Source organism: Hoplias malabaricus, chromosome 14 (genome assembly GCF_029633855.1).
Source record: "Hoplias malabaricus isolate fHopMal1 chromosome 14, fHopMal1.hap1, whole genome shotgun sequence".
Taxonomy (NCBI): domain Eukaryota; kingdom Metazoa; phylum Chordata; class Actinopteri; order Characiformes; family Erythrinidae; genus Hoplias; species Hoplias malabaricus.
The window spans coordinates 33885703-33902448 of record NC_089813.1 but is presented as its reverse complement, the minus strand read 5'-3'; the positions used below and the strand labels follow the sequence as shown (position 1 = coordinate 33902448).

The 16746-nt window shown below is 35.9% G+C and overlaps 1 protein-coding gene across 1 annotated transcript in view; it reads left to right on the top strand.

The window, feature by feature from the left end:
* The window catches only part of cep104 (centrosomal protein 104), a 30646-nt gene that overhangs the window by 8417 nt on the left and 5483 nt on the right, over window positions 1-16746 (top strand). Inside the window, exons 10-20 of the mRNA XM_066643664.1 lie at window positions 2719-2925; window positions 3305-3472; window positions 5802-5975; window positions 7102-7278; window positions 10573-10773; window positions 11295-11381; window positions 11859-11907; window positions 12017-12095; window positions 12282-12390; window positions 13714-13852; window positions 15470-15537. Coding sequence (XP_066499761.1) covers window positions 2719-2925; window positions 3305-3472; window positions 5802-5975; window positions 7102-7278; window positions 10573-10773; window positions 11295-11381; window positions 11859-11907; window positions 12017-12095; window positions 12282-12390; window positions 13714-13852; window positions 15470-15537 — 1458 coding nt within the window. The remainder of the gene's footprint in view (window positions 1-2718; window positions 2926-3304; window positions 3473-5801; window positions 5976-7101; window positions 7279-10572; window positions 10774-11294; window positions 11382-11858; window positions 11908-12016; window positions 12096-12281; window positions 12391-13713; window positions 13853-15469; window positions 15538-16746) is intronic.

The window sequence follows — 16746 nt, the reverse complement described above, 5'->3', positions numbered from 1 at the left end:
TTACATTGTTTAATAATTTGGGAACTTAGGACACACATTTTTAAAACATTTTGCAAGGGGAATTTTTGTGCATTCTGGCTTCATACAAGATTTCAGCTACTCAACAGTCCATGGTCTCTGTTGCCTGATTCTCAGCTTCATGATGGACCATAGGAGAGAGATGAGGACTGCAAGCAGGGCAATCAAGCACACACTCTTTGTTTTGAAGCCATGTTGTTGTAGCATGTGCAGAATGACTTGTATATTATCTTACTGAAGTAATCATAGGATGGCTGTTTATTACTACATGACAATTTTTTTTATGCAGTGCCATCTGAGAGCTCAAAATTCATGCTCAAAAATTCTACATTCCTTGCAGTCTTGCATTGAAAAAATATATATTTGAACTGATTGACAATCTTGTTACAAACACTATTTACTTTTCCCACTCATGGTGTAGTGCTTCAAAACTGTGTGACATGAATTTTCTATACATTTTTGACTCTTACAGTGCCCATGTAATGCATCACATCAGTCAAAACCAGAGGGCTCAAAAACGTCTGGAAAATATCAACCTGCAAGTTGTAGTATTTCACGTGTGTAATTGTTCCTTTCGTGAGTGGAAATGTGAAACTTGTGAGTAGAGAGAAAGAAATTGCGTGCATCTTTTTTCATTCTTGATTGATTTTTACCTGATGGTTTTCCTCATGTGCCAAGCTCCTTTTCCCTTGGCCACTTCTTTCTCTAGTTTTGATGCTGATGTAATGCTGTACTCCCTGTCCCAATGTTTCAGGTGTGTCGCAGGTATCAAATCAAGTTGTATGATAAACTTTTTTGTACTTTTCTTATTTAAACAAAGTTTCAAGAAAATTAAAAAAATCACAGATTGTTATTTTTATTGCATATTAAAAAATGTTCCAGCTTTTATGGAAAGTGTTTTTACATGTTTCTTTGCTTAAATGATTAAAACAAACAAAGGATTTACACATCATTGACTTTCAGAAGGGTGACAAAAACCAACATGAATAGTATCTTTTGAAAAAAGTTAAAACCACCATTCTTCCAAAGGATAATGTCTCCAAGGATAGGTTGATTTATTTAATTTTAGGACGATTGAAATGAGACCTGGTCACTGTAAAGGCCATGATCACATTCATTAGAGTTCATAGAAACTATTTGCTCTAAAGTATAATTAACACTTTTTATTACTTGCTATTCGGTTTAGATGATATTTTAGTCTTTCTCCTTATCTTTATGGGATTAATACAAAAAGGGGATGGACTTGAGCACCTCGTGGAAAGCATGTGAATATGAACACAAGGGTTTCTGAAAAAGATGAATGTGGACCACCAATAATCTGTGAAGCATCTTTTCGTGGTCCTTAGACCGAAATGGAGAAAATACTATGGCCACAGTGAGCTGGTGATACATATTATCGTACAAATCCACAAAATTATTAGTTTAAACACAAAAAGTTATGTTTAAATGGTACAATGTATATAAGAGCAACAGCGATTCACCAGTCAACTTGATTTTGATTGATTGCTATTGCAGAAATGCAGATCATTCTGCTGAATCCACCAGCAATCTACCGGATTTCTGGTTTTAAACAAGCTACAAAGTGCGTTGCATTATGATTCATTGTTACACGGCCTGTCTACTTACCACATCCCTGGTAAGCAGTAATATAATGTTTGATGAATTTGTGCTTTATAAGGGTTATGAATACACTTTTGAAAAATTTAGTACTATGGTATATCCACTAAATAAGAGAAGTCATCTTGCTTGAATATTACTGAGAGTTCAAAAACTGGTGTTTTCACCTATTCTCAGGACAAATGATCTTTGTTATTTCTTTCACATGCACACGGCAGACCCTGTCAGCTAAAACTTCCCCCCTCTCTCTAATACACACTCAATCATTCTCTCTCATGAGGGGTAATATAAGACTCTCTCATGGCTTGAGGAGTGACTTGGAACATATATAAAGCTTAACGTACTTTTTTTTAAGGATTTGGTGGTCATTTGACCCGAAAGTGTCACATTGAGGTTTTTAATTAAAACATCTTGATCTTTTCTTTTTTTTCTCTCTCTTTCCCACTTGTGTGTATTAATGTATTTGTGTCAGAAAGAATGAGAGAAATATAGTGAGGGATACGTACTTTTTAAGTCTGGTTTATTCTGGCTCAAATCCAACACAAACTACTTTTACTAACATTAATTTTACTTTATTTTAAAATTAATTTAAAAGGCATTAATTACATTACCATTGAGTGAACTTAAATTATTTTTGACAATAGACTTCCAGAATAAATTGTTGGCGGTTTTCTCATACTATGGTGTTAAAACTATTACATATTTCCAAGTAAATGACCGCCCACCTATCCGGCTAGACACTGACGGATGACTGTTGAGCTCCTCCTCAACACCTCAGAGCAGCTGCCCACACTGCAGTTTTTCCTTGCCACTGTCGCCCTTGGCCTTTAATTTTTTACATTCTTTACATTTTTATTTTCATGTCAAAACTTTGTCTTACCGGAATTCTGTGAAGCTGCTTTGTGACAACATCAGTTGTAAAAAGCGCTATACAAATAAATTTGATTTGATTTGACTTATGAAATTCTAAAGAAAAAAACACAAACGAAACTAAATGTATATGTTAAGAATATCCTCTTAAATTAACTCTGTGATCAGTGATATTCAGTCTCCAGGTTATATATTGGAAGTGTATTTCTTCAGGTTACTTCTATACCATTTGATGAGAGGCCACTGCCTGCTTTAAGGAAGGGACCAGAAGAGCCGCCTCAGCCTGATCTTGAACACTCACCTGCTCAGCTAGCCCTAAACTCCTCTTATAATCCTGCACCTCCTGGAGAACCAGAACCCCTCTCTGAGAAAGCCCTGAGAGAGGCCAGCCTGCCCATAGAAGTCTATGGAGAAACTTTGGTACGCAATTAAATTCACCAATATGTATAAAAAATATACATTTTTGACAGAAGACCTTTCTCTGAACTATTGTGAAAAATGTCTTTGTCAGCGAACTTGTAGCCTTTTGTTTAATAACTTTCTATGAAGTAAATTTAATCCTATAAATACTTGGCCAGGAAGTCTGTTTCTATCATTGTTTTTTCTAAATGGTAGAGAGTCAAATTCCAGTTTTAAAAAGTGGAAATGCAGTCTGATGCTGGAATTGGGCATTTTATTTCTTTTGTACTGTGGTACTTTTCACCCAAGTTGTTAGGTGCAGGATTTTTCATCTTCCTGTATTGTTTCACTTATGATTTGATGCATTTTTGTTGCCCTATTTTTAATTTCCTCCTCTCAGGTGGCTGGAACATACTCAAAAACATGGTCCTGTAGGGAGGATGCATTACTGGCTGTGTGCAAAAAGCTGGCAGGGTTTTCGCCAGGATCCTCTAAAGCGGAAATGAGAAACATGTTGAGGGCAGCGGTTTTCCTTTGCAAGAGAACACTCTCTGATAAAGTGTCATCCGTAAGTCATGCCCATGTTTTTCTTTAATCTCACCATCACTTCCTACATGTGTGGGAAGTTGTCTTTTCTGTTGTCAGGTTTTGTTGACCTTTAGTTACAAGTTGCCTTATACAAGCTTATAGTTACAAGTTGCCTGATGTGTGTTTCTGAGGTTGTTCTAGATAGTGATGACGGTGACTCAGAATCAGCTCTTGATTACTCATTGCTTACTCATTGTTTCCACCTCAGGGCACTGACATTGTGTTAACCTCATCTTTAAGCACCTCTTTGACAAAAGCCGCAACATCTTGTTACTAAAATGTTTTCATTTGAATACAGTGGATCTATAAGTGCAAAGGCTATTTTAATCAAATTCCACTATCAATAGATTAAAGGTCTTGCCTATTCTCACATCTGGAATGACAAACCAATGTAGTTATTACTAACTTGTAACTATGTTTCTCAGATATATTATGTAAATTAATTTATTTGGAATAAAGTCAGAAGTCAAAACAGCCATCATTGATAATTTTACATAGTTCAGCATTAGGAAAAAGTAGGAAATGCATATATTTTAATAATAAATTCCATGCATTTTCTACACCTATATATCAGACCCCTGTAGTATTTAGAAGTTCGGTGCTTTGTCTTTTGTTTCACCTCCCATTCAGTTTTTTTCAAGCTGTGTTTTTAGTCCCAAACATATTCCATAGGGCTGAGGTGTGGGATTTGGAATGAGCAATAAGTTGTTCAGAGAACACAAATAAACTTCCTAAATATTTACATTTCCTCTTCTCATTAACGTCTTTGCTAGAAAAAACAACGATTACACTTCAACTGCCAAATTAATTCAAGTAATACACTACAATTTTTTTTTGTTGAAGGGAAATCCTGTTTGTGAAATGGACAAACCAACTGGCATTGACCCAGAAAGGTCTATTTTTTGACGAAGGCCTTAGTTTACAAAAGACATGATGAATAGTGAGAACAACCTTGCCTCCACTTAATGTGGAAACAACCTAATCGTTTATTCTTGTGGGTGGCACAAAAAGCCACTGGGCAAGGTCATGGAGCAGGGTTGATAATAGTCATGACAGATATCATGCGGGTTAGTGATCCTCATCCATATAATGGAAAGAACTCAGTGATTTGAAAATGCTTATCAGTGAGCTTTATCTTATATAGCACCAGTTCAATCAAGATCTTTTCCCAGATTTTTGTGTTTGTGTTAGCTTTATCCAGTTGTGGTATCTATATTATGCATCTTTTATTTATTGTGGTATCTGAGGTGACCCCCTAAATCTTCAGCTATTTTTAGGGTTTTATTCATAAACTCTTAAAAGTAGCAGCACTGAGAAGCTGAACAATGTGGGCCCAGTGCTGGATACATTCCCAAAGCCTTCTCCTTAGGGCCATTTAGTTAAACAAATACAGCACAGGCTTTAAAAATCCACCACTGTAGATGCTGTTAACAAACTGGCAGCCAGTAAAATAGTTCTACATTTGGTCTCAGTGTAACTTAATGTAAATGGCTGTATTCTAAGTGCATTATCAAACAGTAGGATGTAAAAAAAAACACTGTAATCACAAACTATGAAGTATTTTCCATTTAAGAGTAATGTTTATTATTTTTTTATTAGTGAATTCAGCCTAAATTCTTTGTACAAAATATCAATAAAGACTGCCAGTCTTGTTTTTTAAAACTAGGGCAGTAACCTCGCTGTTCAGCCCTGCAGTCATTTGACACTCTGCCTATGCAATAATTTGGCAGTTTACAACTCTAGCAAAGCATAAGAGCCAGAACGGAGTGAGACTGAAAGAGGAGTTTGTTTTAACGGTGGTACCATTTTGAGGCAGTCCTGAGTAGTTTGCAAATTGTATTGAAATATTGTATTAACAGCCGTGGATCACCCTTTTCTGTATTTCATTTCAGTCAAAATATCATTAAAGAATTTTGATTTTTGGAGAAAACAATAAAACACAAATTTACCACAACATGTCAAAGAAGTATAATATAAACATTTTTAGCCTTTACTGTGGCCACTCATTACACTTATTTAAAATGTCAATTCTTTTTGAACACTAGTTATGGACAAAAGAACATTTGTCCTTAACACATTTTTGCTTTGAGTAAAAAGTAGATTATCTGATATCTAATTTTCTGAAATTTATTTTATGGGAATATATTTATACATAGCTCCTTGTCCAGTGTTTCTTCTGAAATCAAAGGTATCATTAGAGAGCTTGTCTTCCCTCTAACAACCTCTACTGTTCTAGGAATTAATATTTGCAGTATTAAACAGCTATTCTTTTGCTGGATATAATAATAGCGGACCTATATCTTGTCCAGGTGTTCCAGGCATCTCTGAAGCTGCTAAGGATGATTCTGAGCGAGTTTGTGCCCTCGCACCAGTTGGGCAAATCTGAGGTCACTTACTGTGTGGAGCAAACCTGGTCAGTTCTTCTGTCCCGTACTGGCGAGTCCACACAGAGGCTCCGGACACTGGCCATTTCTTTCATACAGGTAATGCACATTTGCACAGATACTGCTGCTGGGGCAAAAACAAACCCTTAAATGTCAAATTCTTTTCTGTGATATTTTCACTAGTGCTTGGAGGTGCATCATTTGCTGGTACTGATGTTACAAAATGTGATTGATATTTAGTAGGATAGTGATTGATAGTTAGCAAACTTAACTGCTGTTTGTTAGCTTATAGTTGCTTCAAGCTATTGTTCAAAATAAGCAATTAGATAGATAGCAGATAGATCAGATAGATAAACATTGCTTAAAACATTTATTATTTAGTCACTTTTTAGTCACTATTATTTATTCTTTTTTTTTTTTGATTTCCAGCTGAATGTTAGCTTGAATTAGAAAAACAAAATCATCGTAATGTGACCTAATCCAGTTACTGTGCCAAGCCCTGTGTGTTTGGCTTGTGTCAGTATGAGAAAATTGTCTAGCGCGTTTTCCTTATTCACAAGCCTTCTTTTTCACTCTCTGCTGTTCTCTGTTCCCATTTGTCTTCTCTCTAGCTCTCTCACTCACTCTCTCTTTTTCTGGCTTTAGCTCTCTTTGGGCAACCGTCACTGGGCTGACTCAGAGTTTGTCTCAGTAAGAGCAGCTGTTAGATCATACTGCCTCCAAGGCCCTCAACTCTGCCTCACTAATTAAAGCAGCCAAAGTAAATCCAGCGTATGAATGCAGCTTTTGTGATTCATGACTACAGCCTTATCCTCTAATGATGTCAAATGCATCTTTTTACACAGGCAGCTGTTTATAAGAAATTATTTAGAAACGTTTTTATAAAACAATAGACTGAGCATTTAAACCTGATTTCTAACTTCTGGTCACTTAAAAAGTAATATAAAAGTATAGGTATACTTATTCCGTACCAAAAGATGAGTAATGTGAATAAGCCTTAAAGTTTTCTGTGCGTATATTGTTCATAATTTTCTTTAACAGAAGTTTTGAAGACAAACCAGCATGTGATTTTTCTGCAGATTTTAGTGCACTTTGAGTTAAATACTCTAGCCAGTTCAATACCCTGTAAAATGGGTTTACTTCTTTTTCACTGAGAAAAGCTTGTGGTAAAACATAATGAAAAATATTAAAGGTTCTGCATATTTGTGTATGTATGTCTCTACAGGAGATGGCTGTGTACAAGGATGTTCGTGCTTTGCAGCTGGTTCCTGCTGAGCTGGTGAAGCGCATAAAAAGCAATCTGCCCTCACGATTGGCCCTCAGCAGGCTCGAGCTGCTGGCCAAACTTCTAGAACTGCTTGGCACCAAAGAATCCGGCTTCACCCTTGAAAACGTCATGCGGGTACACACTTCCACCCTTTTCTGGCTTATTACATTATTGTATTAACACATGGACAAATTTATTGTACCTTAGAATGATTACAGAAGAGCTCAGTTTCTTTAGAAATTACTTGAAACTGACTAAAGAAATTGGCATCCATCATTCTGTAGTTAATTAAAATCAGATGTGCTTTTGATTTGAACTTTGATTCAACATAATATGATGGGACGTTTAAACTAATATTTTGTCACACAACCTTTGGAGGAATCACTGAAAAGAATCTCTGAATGATACTTTGGCACCTTTCACCAGGTAGTTTACCTACTCCATTTTTAACTTCTTTCAACTTCTTTTCTTTGAAAGCTTTTCCTCAGTGAACACAGAGCTCATGTGAACAGTCCAAAAACTGCAGTTTAGTCTCATCTCTCCAAAGAACATTCACCAAGAAGCATGGTTCCTAATCAACATTTTTTTTTTCTTTAAAAGTCTGGGTCTTTTTTCATGGAGCCTATAGTACGGATGGTACGATCAGACACTGATGTACCTTGACCTTGGAGTTCAGCTTGTGTCTGTCCCTTTTCTTTTCTAACATTAACACTATGTTTCTGTTCAATCAGGGGTCAGTTTTCCTCTTGCAGCTGCATCCAGGGAGGTTGGCTCCTGTCCCATGGAACTTAAACTTGATAATATTTGCAACTGTAGTCAGAGGAACATCGAGCTGCTTGGACATGCTCTTATATCCTGTCTTTAACATGCTTGTCTAGAATTTTTTAGATGCTCTCAGACAACCACATTCTTTGCTTTTTCATGGCTGGTTGGTGTATACATTATTTACATCACCACAATATTAGCAGCGTCCTTTTAAAGAAAAGTTGATGCCATTGTTTTTGGCACCACAGGGGCAGACATTCCGCACCCATGTCCTGAGAACAAGCCTTACGTACCTCTTTTGACTGAGATGATCTCAGCTCACCATCTAAATGGTTCACATTCATGTTTCCACCCTTCTAAGCTTCCACAGTTTGGTCGCTATATTCCATGCTTGAACATTTTCACATTTGTATTGGAGCAAGGTTGAATAACAACCAGTATGTTTCTGAACCCAGTAAAACCATAAATCAGCTGTAGGTTTTTTATTACACAAAACATAAAAAACTAAAGAAGCAGTAACTTTACTTTCTGGCATTGAGTCTGTACCAAAGACAAAGATTTATATTTTACAGGAAAATTGTTTAGAAGAAAACATTCCAAATTCCAAAACAAATCCTAAAACATTAAGTAGACCAAAAATAATTTTTCTGCCCAAAGTAATTTCTGATATGCCAATTACTGGAATAGATTTTGTGGAGGAATTAAACAAAACAGAAAATCTTTTGTACTGCTGAGCTGTGATGACTGTGCACTCTTTAACTGAGAGTAATCGGACTAAAGCATTCACTCCTGGGCTCTCCACAGTAAGACACAATCCTTCAGCAGCTTCTATTGAGCAGCTCTGCTTCAACAGTCTCAGTGTAAACCATCCAAGCACTGACAGAAAGCCTTTCTCTCCCTATTTCTCTTTCATTCTCTTTTTCTTTCCGCACCTTCCTTGTTTCCTGTTTCTGTATCTGTCCCTTATAAGTTCTCTTTTTTGCTGTCCCCTCTCTCTTACCTCACCTTTTCTCTTTTATTTCATTCCACTGTTTCTCTCCTCTTTTTTCTCATCTGTTGTATTTCTCTCTCCTCACATTGTTCCTTTTTGCCTTGCAGTCCTCTCTGTCTCTTTTCTGTTCTTTTCCGCTCTATAAATGTTTTCCTTCTTTCTTTCCTTTTTACCACTCTCTGATTTGTCTCAATCTCTGTTTCTTTCCTTCTTTCTCCTTCATCTGCTGTTAAGTTTTGCTGGAAATATGTTTAAATGTTGTACCAAAAGCAAATTCCACATAAGCTTGGCTGGGAAGTCATTACACTCTCACTCACTCACTCTCTCTAACCCTTGCTCGCCAATAACAGAGGTTGATATTTGTCCTGTTGGGGTTTCTTTGTTGGTAGTTTTTGTCAGGCACCTGTTTAGCCTGAGGAATGTCTGATGGGTAAACTGCAAGACCTGTAGCTGCAATTGCCATCAACCTTTCACATGTAACTGTAATCAGGGCCTGGGGTATTTACTGCTGCAACTTTTGATGCAGGGCTGGTCAGACTTATTCTGGTCTCTGTGGAATTGTGTTAAATACTTTCTGTTCACTTAGTGTCTTTGATATAGAGCGGCTTCAGTAAACAAATGGATAAGCCTAAAATTGGGTTGCAATTTTTTTCTGAATGATCACTGATGGGAATAATTATATTAACCTGCATATCAAACATGCGCACCATGAATAAATCAGTTTTAAAAAATCTAATATTAAAGCATGTCTCTAAGTCATTATAAAATACCTATGTAATTATGCATGCTTATGAACACAGCTGGATATTTTGTGTATGAGACAAACCCTGCTCTAGAAAGCTCTTTGCCCATGCCTACAGTTTTATAGAATTTTCTCTGTATTCACACTGTTTTTAAATAGTCTCTCCTCCACTCCCTTGTACAATATTCTTCCACATATACGTTTTTTCTTTGTTTTCCATGATCCACTCTGTCCTATGATGTTCTGTCCTGTTAAACTACGTGCTTTTAAAATGTTGATTATTCTGTTCATGCTTTATTTATTTATTTATTCTGAACCGGCTGGACAGAGAGTCTGGTTTAAAGATGTTGCCATTGGTGACTGAAGGGGTCTGGGCTGTCAGTCTCCCTCCTGCTGCTAGTTTCCCAGGTGATAGGCTGCCAGGTTGAGCTGAGATGCGATTGGGTTTCCTGTAATTAAAATGAGGGCAATAGAGGTAATCAGCTGATGAATAGCATCAGTGTATGGAGAGATAAAATGAATGAGGAGAGGAAAGAAAAGAACAGGAAGAAAGATTGTCCTATGTAAGCTAAAAAAGACAGTATTCTGAGCCTAATCATTATGATCAAACCGTGTTTGAGTGAACTGTATAATGCGTGATACCTAGGCCTACATGAGAAATGATATGTACATCTCAAGCATATGTTTTGTAAAACTATAGACTGAGCATTTAAACCTGTTAATAATTCCAGAATACACTTTCAAAACAGTTTTTATATATATATATATATATATATATATTATTATTATTATTATTATTATTCTGAATTAGCCATATTTAGAAATGTGTAAAATAGAATAGAATATGTGTTCGTATTCAAATGTACACAGACCAACATTTGTAAAGAATTTTAAGATTGCTGTGTGTGTGTGTGTGTGTGCATTTGTGTAGTTTCTTGCAGGTGCATTAGAGCATAGTGCCGCATCAGTGCGAGAACTGGCTGTAAGAACTGTGCAGGTAATGTACCGTCACCATGGCAAAGCTGTACTTGGCTACCTGCCGTCTGAGGATGCCAGTGTGCGGAAAAGCGTCCTCTACAAAAATCTCTTTGACTCTTTCGCCAAGATAGATGGAAGATTTCCAGATACTCAGGTAAATTTACACTCATGACAACTAACACACTACCAAACCCAGCATCAGTCTAGCTCAGATTAACACAGGGTCGCAAATGTGACAGATGCTCAGGGGTGGAAAAGGCCAAGTTGTACTAGGGAAACCCTACTTTTATTGTGTCATTATAATATTGAATATGGAATTACACTTACAATTGGGGTGGACTTTTTTGGATTTTTGTCAAATTCCTTATTCCTCAGAAAATGTATAAATATCTATATGCTATTTTTAATCAAAGCTAAACATTTACTTAAGTTTTAAAATCTGAATTGGGTTCTGTTCCATTCCAGCTTTTACTCCTGGAATGCCATTCTGGCCTCGGTACTGGTGCGGTGTAACTGACTCAAAATCGACTTTCCTACTTCTTTTTTTCTTTCACTTTTATGTCTCTGTTCTTTCCTTATTTTTTTCTTTGCTTTCTGTCTTTTTCTTAATTTGTCTCTTTTTTTAAATGATTTTTATATATTATTTCTTTCATTCTTTCTATTTCTGTGCTGAAGAGAGAAGACATGCAGAAGGAAGGAGAGAGAGAGAAAGAGGAGATCAGGAGTCTTCAAGAGCAGCTGGCTGTTCTGAAGGAGATTAGTGTATGTTCTGCCAGCCATGATGTCATATTCTTCTGGAGAAATTTACATCATCATTTTCTCTCATTTCTAATAATGAAAAGCCCATAAGCACACTTACACAAACTAAATAACAGTCGCGTGAAAGTGCCACTGTATTAGATGCTGTATTTTCATGTTTGATATATCTACAATGCTCTAATCATTCTGGTAGAAAGAATATTTAATGTAATGCTTGCTCTACATCTTAATGGTAATCTTGATGTTACAAAGCCTTAACTTAATATTATTTAATATTACTTAAAGCTTACTGAATACCATTTGTTATTAGTAAATGTCCCTATAAAATACATTGCAGCTGGCCATAAACATTTCAAAGACAGATAAGTTGCTGTACTGATATTGACATTTATGAATGTGTTTTTTTAATACTTGTCTAATGTATTTATAATTATTAATATGATAATGTGTGAATAACATGAACTCTTATTGTTTATGAAGGAGAAAGGGAAGGAAAAAAACAAGTCTCCAGAAAAAACAGCTAAACAAGGTGTGTGTTTCTGTTATTTGTTTTGTGCATTCATACAAAAATGACACCTGTTTTTAGAGATTAATTTATGCTATATAATGCCTTTCTTTCTTTCTTTCTTTCTTTGTAGGTGTTAAAAAGGGAACACATTCCATCTCTGGTGATGCAGTCAAAGGGAGCCAATCAGCAGTAGCAAATTACTTAGACAAGTAAGCACCTGTTAGATAACTGTGGTTTAATTGTGTTTCGAGTATGTATATAAACACTATAGGAATCTATCTTTTATGTAGCTTCAAGGCAAAGTTTTTCTTTTCTTCTTCAAGTACTGTTATACTTCTAGTGTTTGTTAAGGATCGTGTGTCCACTGTATGCTCTAAAACCATTTTGTATTGCAGTCTATGTATATTCTGTGGAGAGAAAGACAAGTCATTTACAGAAGAGGGCTTGGACCTACATTACTGGAAACACTGTCCAATGCTATGTCGTTGCCTCTACTGTAGACAGGTATGTTTGTGCCTCCCAGTTTGATGTACTGCACTTAAAGTTATTTGGAGAATCACAGTAGACTGCAGCACACTCAATTTTAAAAATGTCATTTTCATGACATTTAAACTGAAGTAAGTCTAGATATCAGTAGTCCAGAGGACATTTGAAAATTATAGTTGTCAGTTGTTTTTGATCAGCCAAAATATTTTGGCTTCTGAAACATTTATACTGAATTTATCTCAACAATGCTGGAAAAAGTGGCAGTAGCAGGAATTTGCTTCAGTCACAAAACACCAGCAGCTCCATGTGTGTCAAGTACGATACGGATTTTATTTTATTTTAATGTAATATCTCTCTGTTAATTCTAAATGTGACAAACCACGTTTAGGTGAATGGTCTTTAGAACTAATGTGCAACTTGAATCCCTTAGGAACATAAGCAGAAATAAGCATTATTTTACAGGTGTTTTTTTTTTTTCCCCATTTTTAACCAGGCTTATGCATTGAATGTCTGGCTCTAATAGTCACAATTTGCTTTTGCTTGTCAGCTACATTAACCCTATTGCTTAAGTCAAAACAAAGTAATAAACCTAAGACTTTAAACAGGTCTTTGTGTTTTTGGCCATATTACTTCAAGTAAATTCACGCTGTAGCCTCTGACTCACCTAACCCAGCAGACTAAATGAACAGAGATATACTGCAAAACACTTAAGTATAAAGGTCTAATAGTGCAGAGAAATAGTACGTGATAGTCCTAAACCTAGTGGATACGTCATAAGCTAGTGGATAGTCAAGGCTGACATACTAATTGATAAGGTTTCAGGCTGTGGAAACTGAGGAACTGCCTCTTTGTTTCCCACTCTCACGTTTCCCTGGTTCTCCAGTTTGACAGCTCACTTTAGAGAGGTCAACTGTCACTATGTTTGCTTTAACAGCATTCCAGTCTAGTGGAACATTCACCCTAAGAACTGTATTGACCTTTCTCAGATATCTCACATACTTCTCTCTCCTTATGCTGCCCTCTACACAATGCTGGGTTCTCACTTTTGACCTTAGGATGCATTATTTTCTAATGTTTCCTAAAGCCTGGCACAGAAATCCACAATTTGGCACCTGACAGTTTTAACCCCAGTTAAATAAGATGGTATAAATAGGATGGTAAGATTGACCCTTATTCATAATTCATTCAGCTGCATAAGGTTAAATCTGACCAGTGAGTTTAGCCTTGAGTCTTGTCTGACTGGACTTCTTTAGTGGAGAACTATAGTTATAAGCTGTGTGCATTGCACATAAGACCATTTGTTCACCATTTGTGTTTTCTTTGTGTGTATATCTGTGTTAGGTGGTTGAGATTTCCAGCCTAACTGAGCACCTTCTCTCAGAATGTGAGCATAGAGCAGATTTTGTCCAGTGTTCTCGATGTTCAGAAGCCATCATCACAGAGTACCTGCCACAGCACACCCAGAGTACCATCTGTAACTGTGAGTTTTCTTTCAAATTCATACACAAACCACACAAAAGCTGATCTAGGACTGAGGACTAAGCAGTGTTAGTGAAGCTAATTTTAGCTAAGCTACCAGCTACATGAGTTCTTAAAACAAATTAAGAGAACAAAATATAAAGTACTATGAAAGTCTTTATTTTTTTATTCAGTTAATTCCATAAACATACAGTAACAGCCAGCTCAGCCAATTAAAACAAAGCTTGTAAGCTGTAAAACAATCATATCTAACCCCGACATCAGTAGAATGTCAGCCCAAATTCACTTGAGAAACAGCAAAAATGACCACCATATTTAGTAATATAATCTATAAACATCTCTAGTTTATAGACATTTTTATGCAGTTTATATATTTATTTATTTGTTTTGAACAATAATTATTTATTATCTTAATTATTTATTTATTCCTCTGGAGTATTTCTTCGGCTTGATCCCAAATTGTTTTTCTCTGGTCTGTAATTTGTAATAAAGTCCAAATAGTTCACGTCTGTCTCTAGCCTTTGATTACGTCCAGTAAACCTCTGAAATTGTGGGCTTTCTTTACATGGATTTTGCACCGGACATTGCTTTCCCTCCCTGGAAAAAACAAGGGGGACATTTGTCCTGATACCCTGCCACCTTCCCTTATAGACATAATGGTGAATGCATATCCCATGTTGTATTTTTATTTTATTTTTTTAACACAAAAAATGTTAATAAAGCATTATTATTAAAAGTGTGAAACATTGTGTAATTTACTCATGAAAACATTCAATTTTTATTTATTAATTAATTCCTTATTAATAGTACATTTTCTAGGTCATCTGGCATACCACCTCTTACTGCTTCACATACCACCAGTTGTTCTACCACTGGTCTACACAATAGAAAATTGATCCCATTAACCCTGAACATATCTCTCATATCTCATATCTTTCACTGTCTGAAACAAGACTCACAAACTACACTGATTAGCCATAACATTATAACCATCTTGCTTCTACACTCACTGTGCATTTTTTCACCTTTATAGACCATACAGGAGAATGTTGCAGTTCTACAGTTACAGACTGTAGTCCACCGCACTGCATACTTTGTTCACCCCTTTTCACCTTGTTCTTCAATGGCCACAGAAAAAAGTAGCTGGGCTAGCAACATATATCCTAGTTTTCCCACACCTTTCTCAGTTCAAAAAATGTGACTGCTCAGGATTTCTAAAATGCCTATAATGTAATAGATAAAAATGTGTTTTACAAACTGACATAAATCACAGTCACACCCCAGTACCTGCATTATTTAAATTCTTTTTTAGGCGTGCAAGTTTAATAGCACAGAAATTATAAGCAAGTCTGGAAAATGTATAGATGTGAAACCAGAGTTTATTTGGAAATCATTGTTAATGTCCTAGATAAAGATTGCACATACAGGTTATACAGAAATAGATTTGATCTTCAGTAAATTTTACCTGGGCCCATAAGGACTACTGAAAAGAGTAGTGGATATATATGGCAACTCATTTTCCTTTGTTCTACTAACATGAATTTATTATTATTATTATTATTATTATTATAAGTTTGAGAGAAGGTTTGAGTATTTTAATTTTTTTTTGTTTGATCAGTTATTCCTTCTGATGGGAACAGTAACCACTGTCCTTTGTGTCACGAGAACTTCCCTCCAGGAGAAGAGGTAAGCCTCACAATGCTCTTTGATCAGTATTGTTTATCTGATTGGGACAGGGTTTTTTTTTAATCTATTTTACATGGATGTTAGGAGTCGCAATAGGTCTCTATAGGTTAAATATTTTTTTAAACTACAGTTTTGGAAATTCACATTGGACTTTTTCTTTTCCATTTATCACCTTTAAATAATGTCTCCAGAAAAAGACTGGACACACTCTGGATAATTTTGTCTGGAAATTGAGGGTCGCTGAATTTGTGCACTATAGTGTGTAGTTTTTGAACTACCACCTACCATCTGGCACCCAGTCTGTTCAATATTCTCTGCTGCATTGTATCTGAGCTCTCTAATTACAGGACCTGAGAAAGCTGTGGTTACACAGTGCTCTCCCATTGACCAAACAGGTGTGCTTAACTTTTGCTGAAGAGCTGTAATTATCTATCTATTCATACAAAATGCTTGAATAAACCATAAAAATATTGTAAGTTAGTTGTATAGATTGTCTGTCCTCTTTCAAAAACACAAAACAAGATACTGAACTTTAGCACTTGTACTTCTGTAATGTTTTAAAAGCCATAAAATACTTCAGCTTCGGTATATTTTTGGTATTTTCATGTATTGCTTCTGTCTGTTATCACTCAAGGTCCCAAGGCTTTTTTGCAGCTCTTCTGCCCTAGAAGCTCGTAAATATTTTATATGCAAGATCTTAAAGGGGAATCTACGATTGTAGGGAGACATTGTTCTCCCTGGTTTGTTTACTTTCAGAAACTCATTTTGTTTTAAGGTGGAACGGTTTGAGGAAATACATGACTGTTTGTATGTGGCTGAGCTTGAAATCTGTAAATTTACTGTTTGAATTCCCACAGAAACTCACTTGTAACTCGGGTTGTTGTTTTGTAGCAGTTTCTGTGAAGAAGTTAGCCATCTCCTGAATTTGGAGGCAGCACAATAAGTCAATATTACTTTTATATACTTTAATATATCATTTTAAGTGTTTTTTTTTTTAATTATAATCATGAATGTCACCTTTAAAGCAAAGGTAAACAGCCCACCAGCAGAACATACAGACACCTGCAGGGTGTACTTCTAAAAATAAAACTGCTTAGTATTTTAAAGAGCCATGTTAAGTCATATGACATGTGTTTTCTGAAGTTCACTGAATGCCATATAGGCTATAAATATTTGTATCATAAAACTTGATTAGGTTTTTTCAGGATT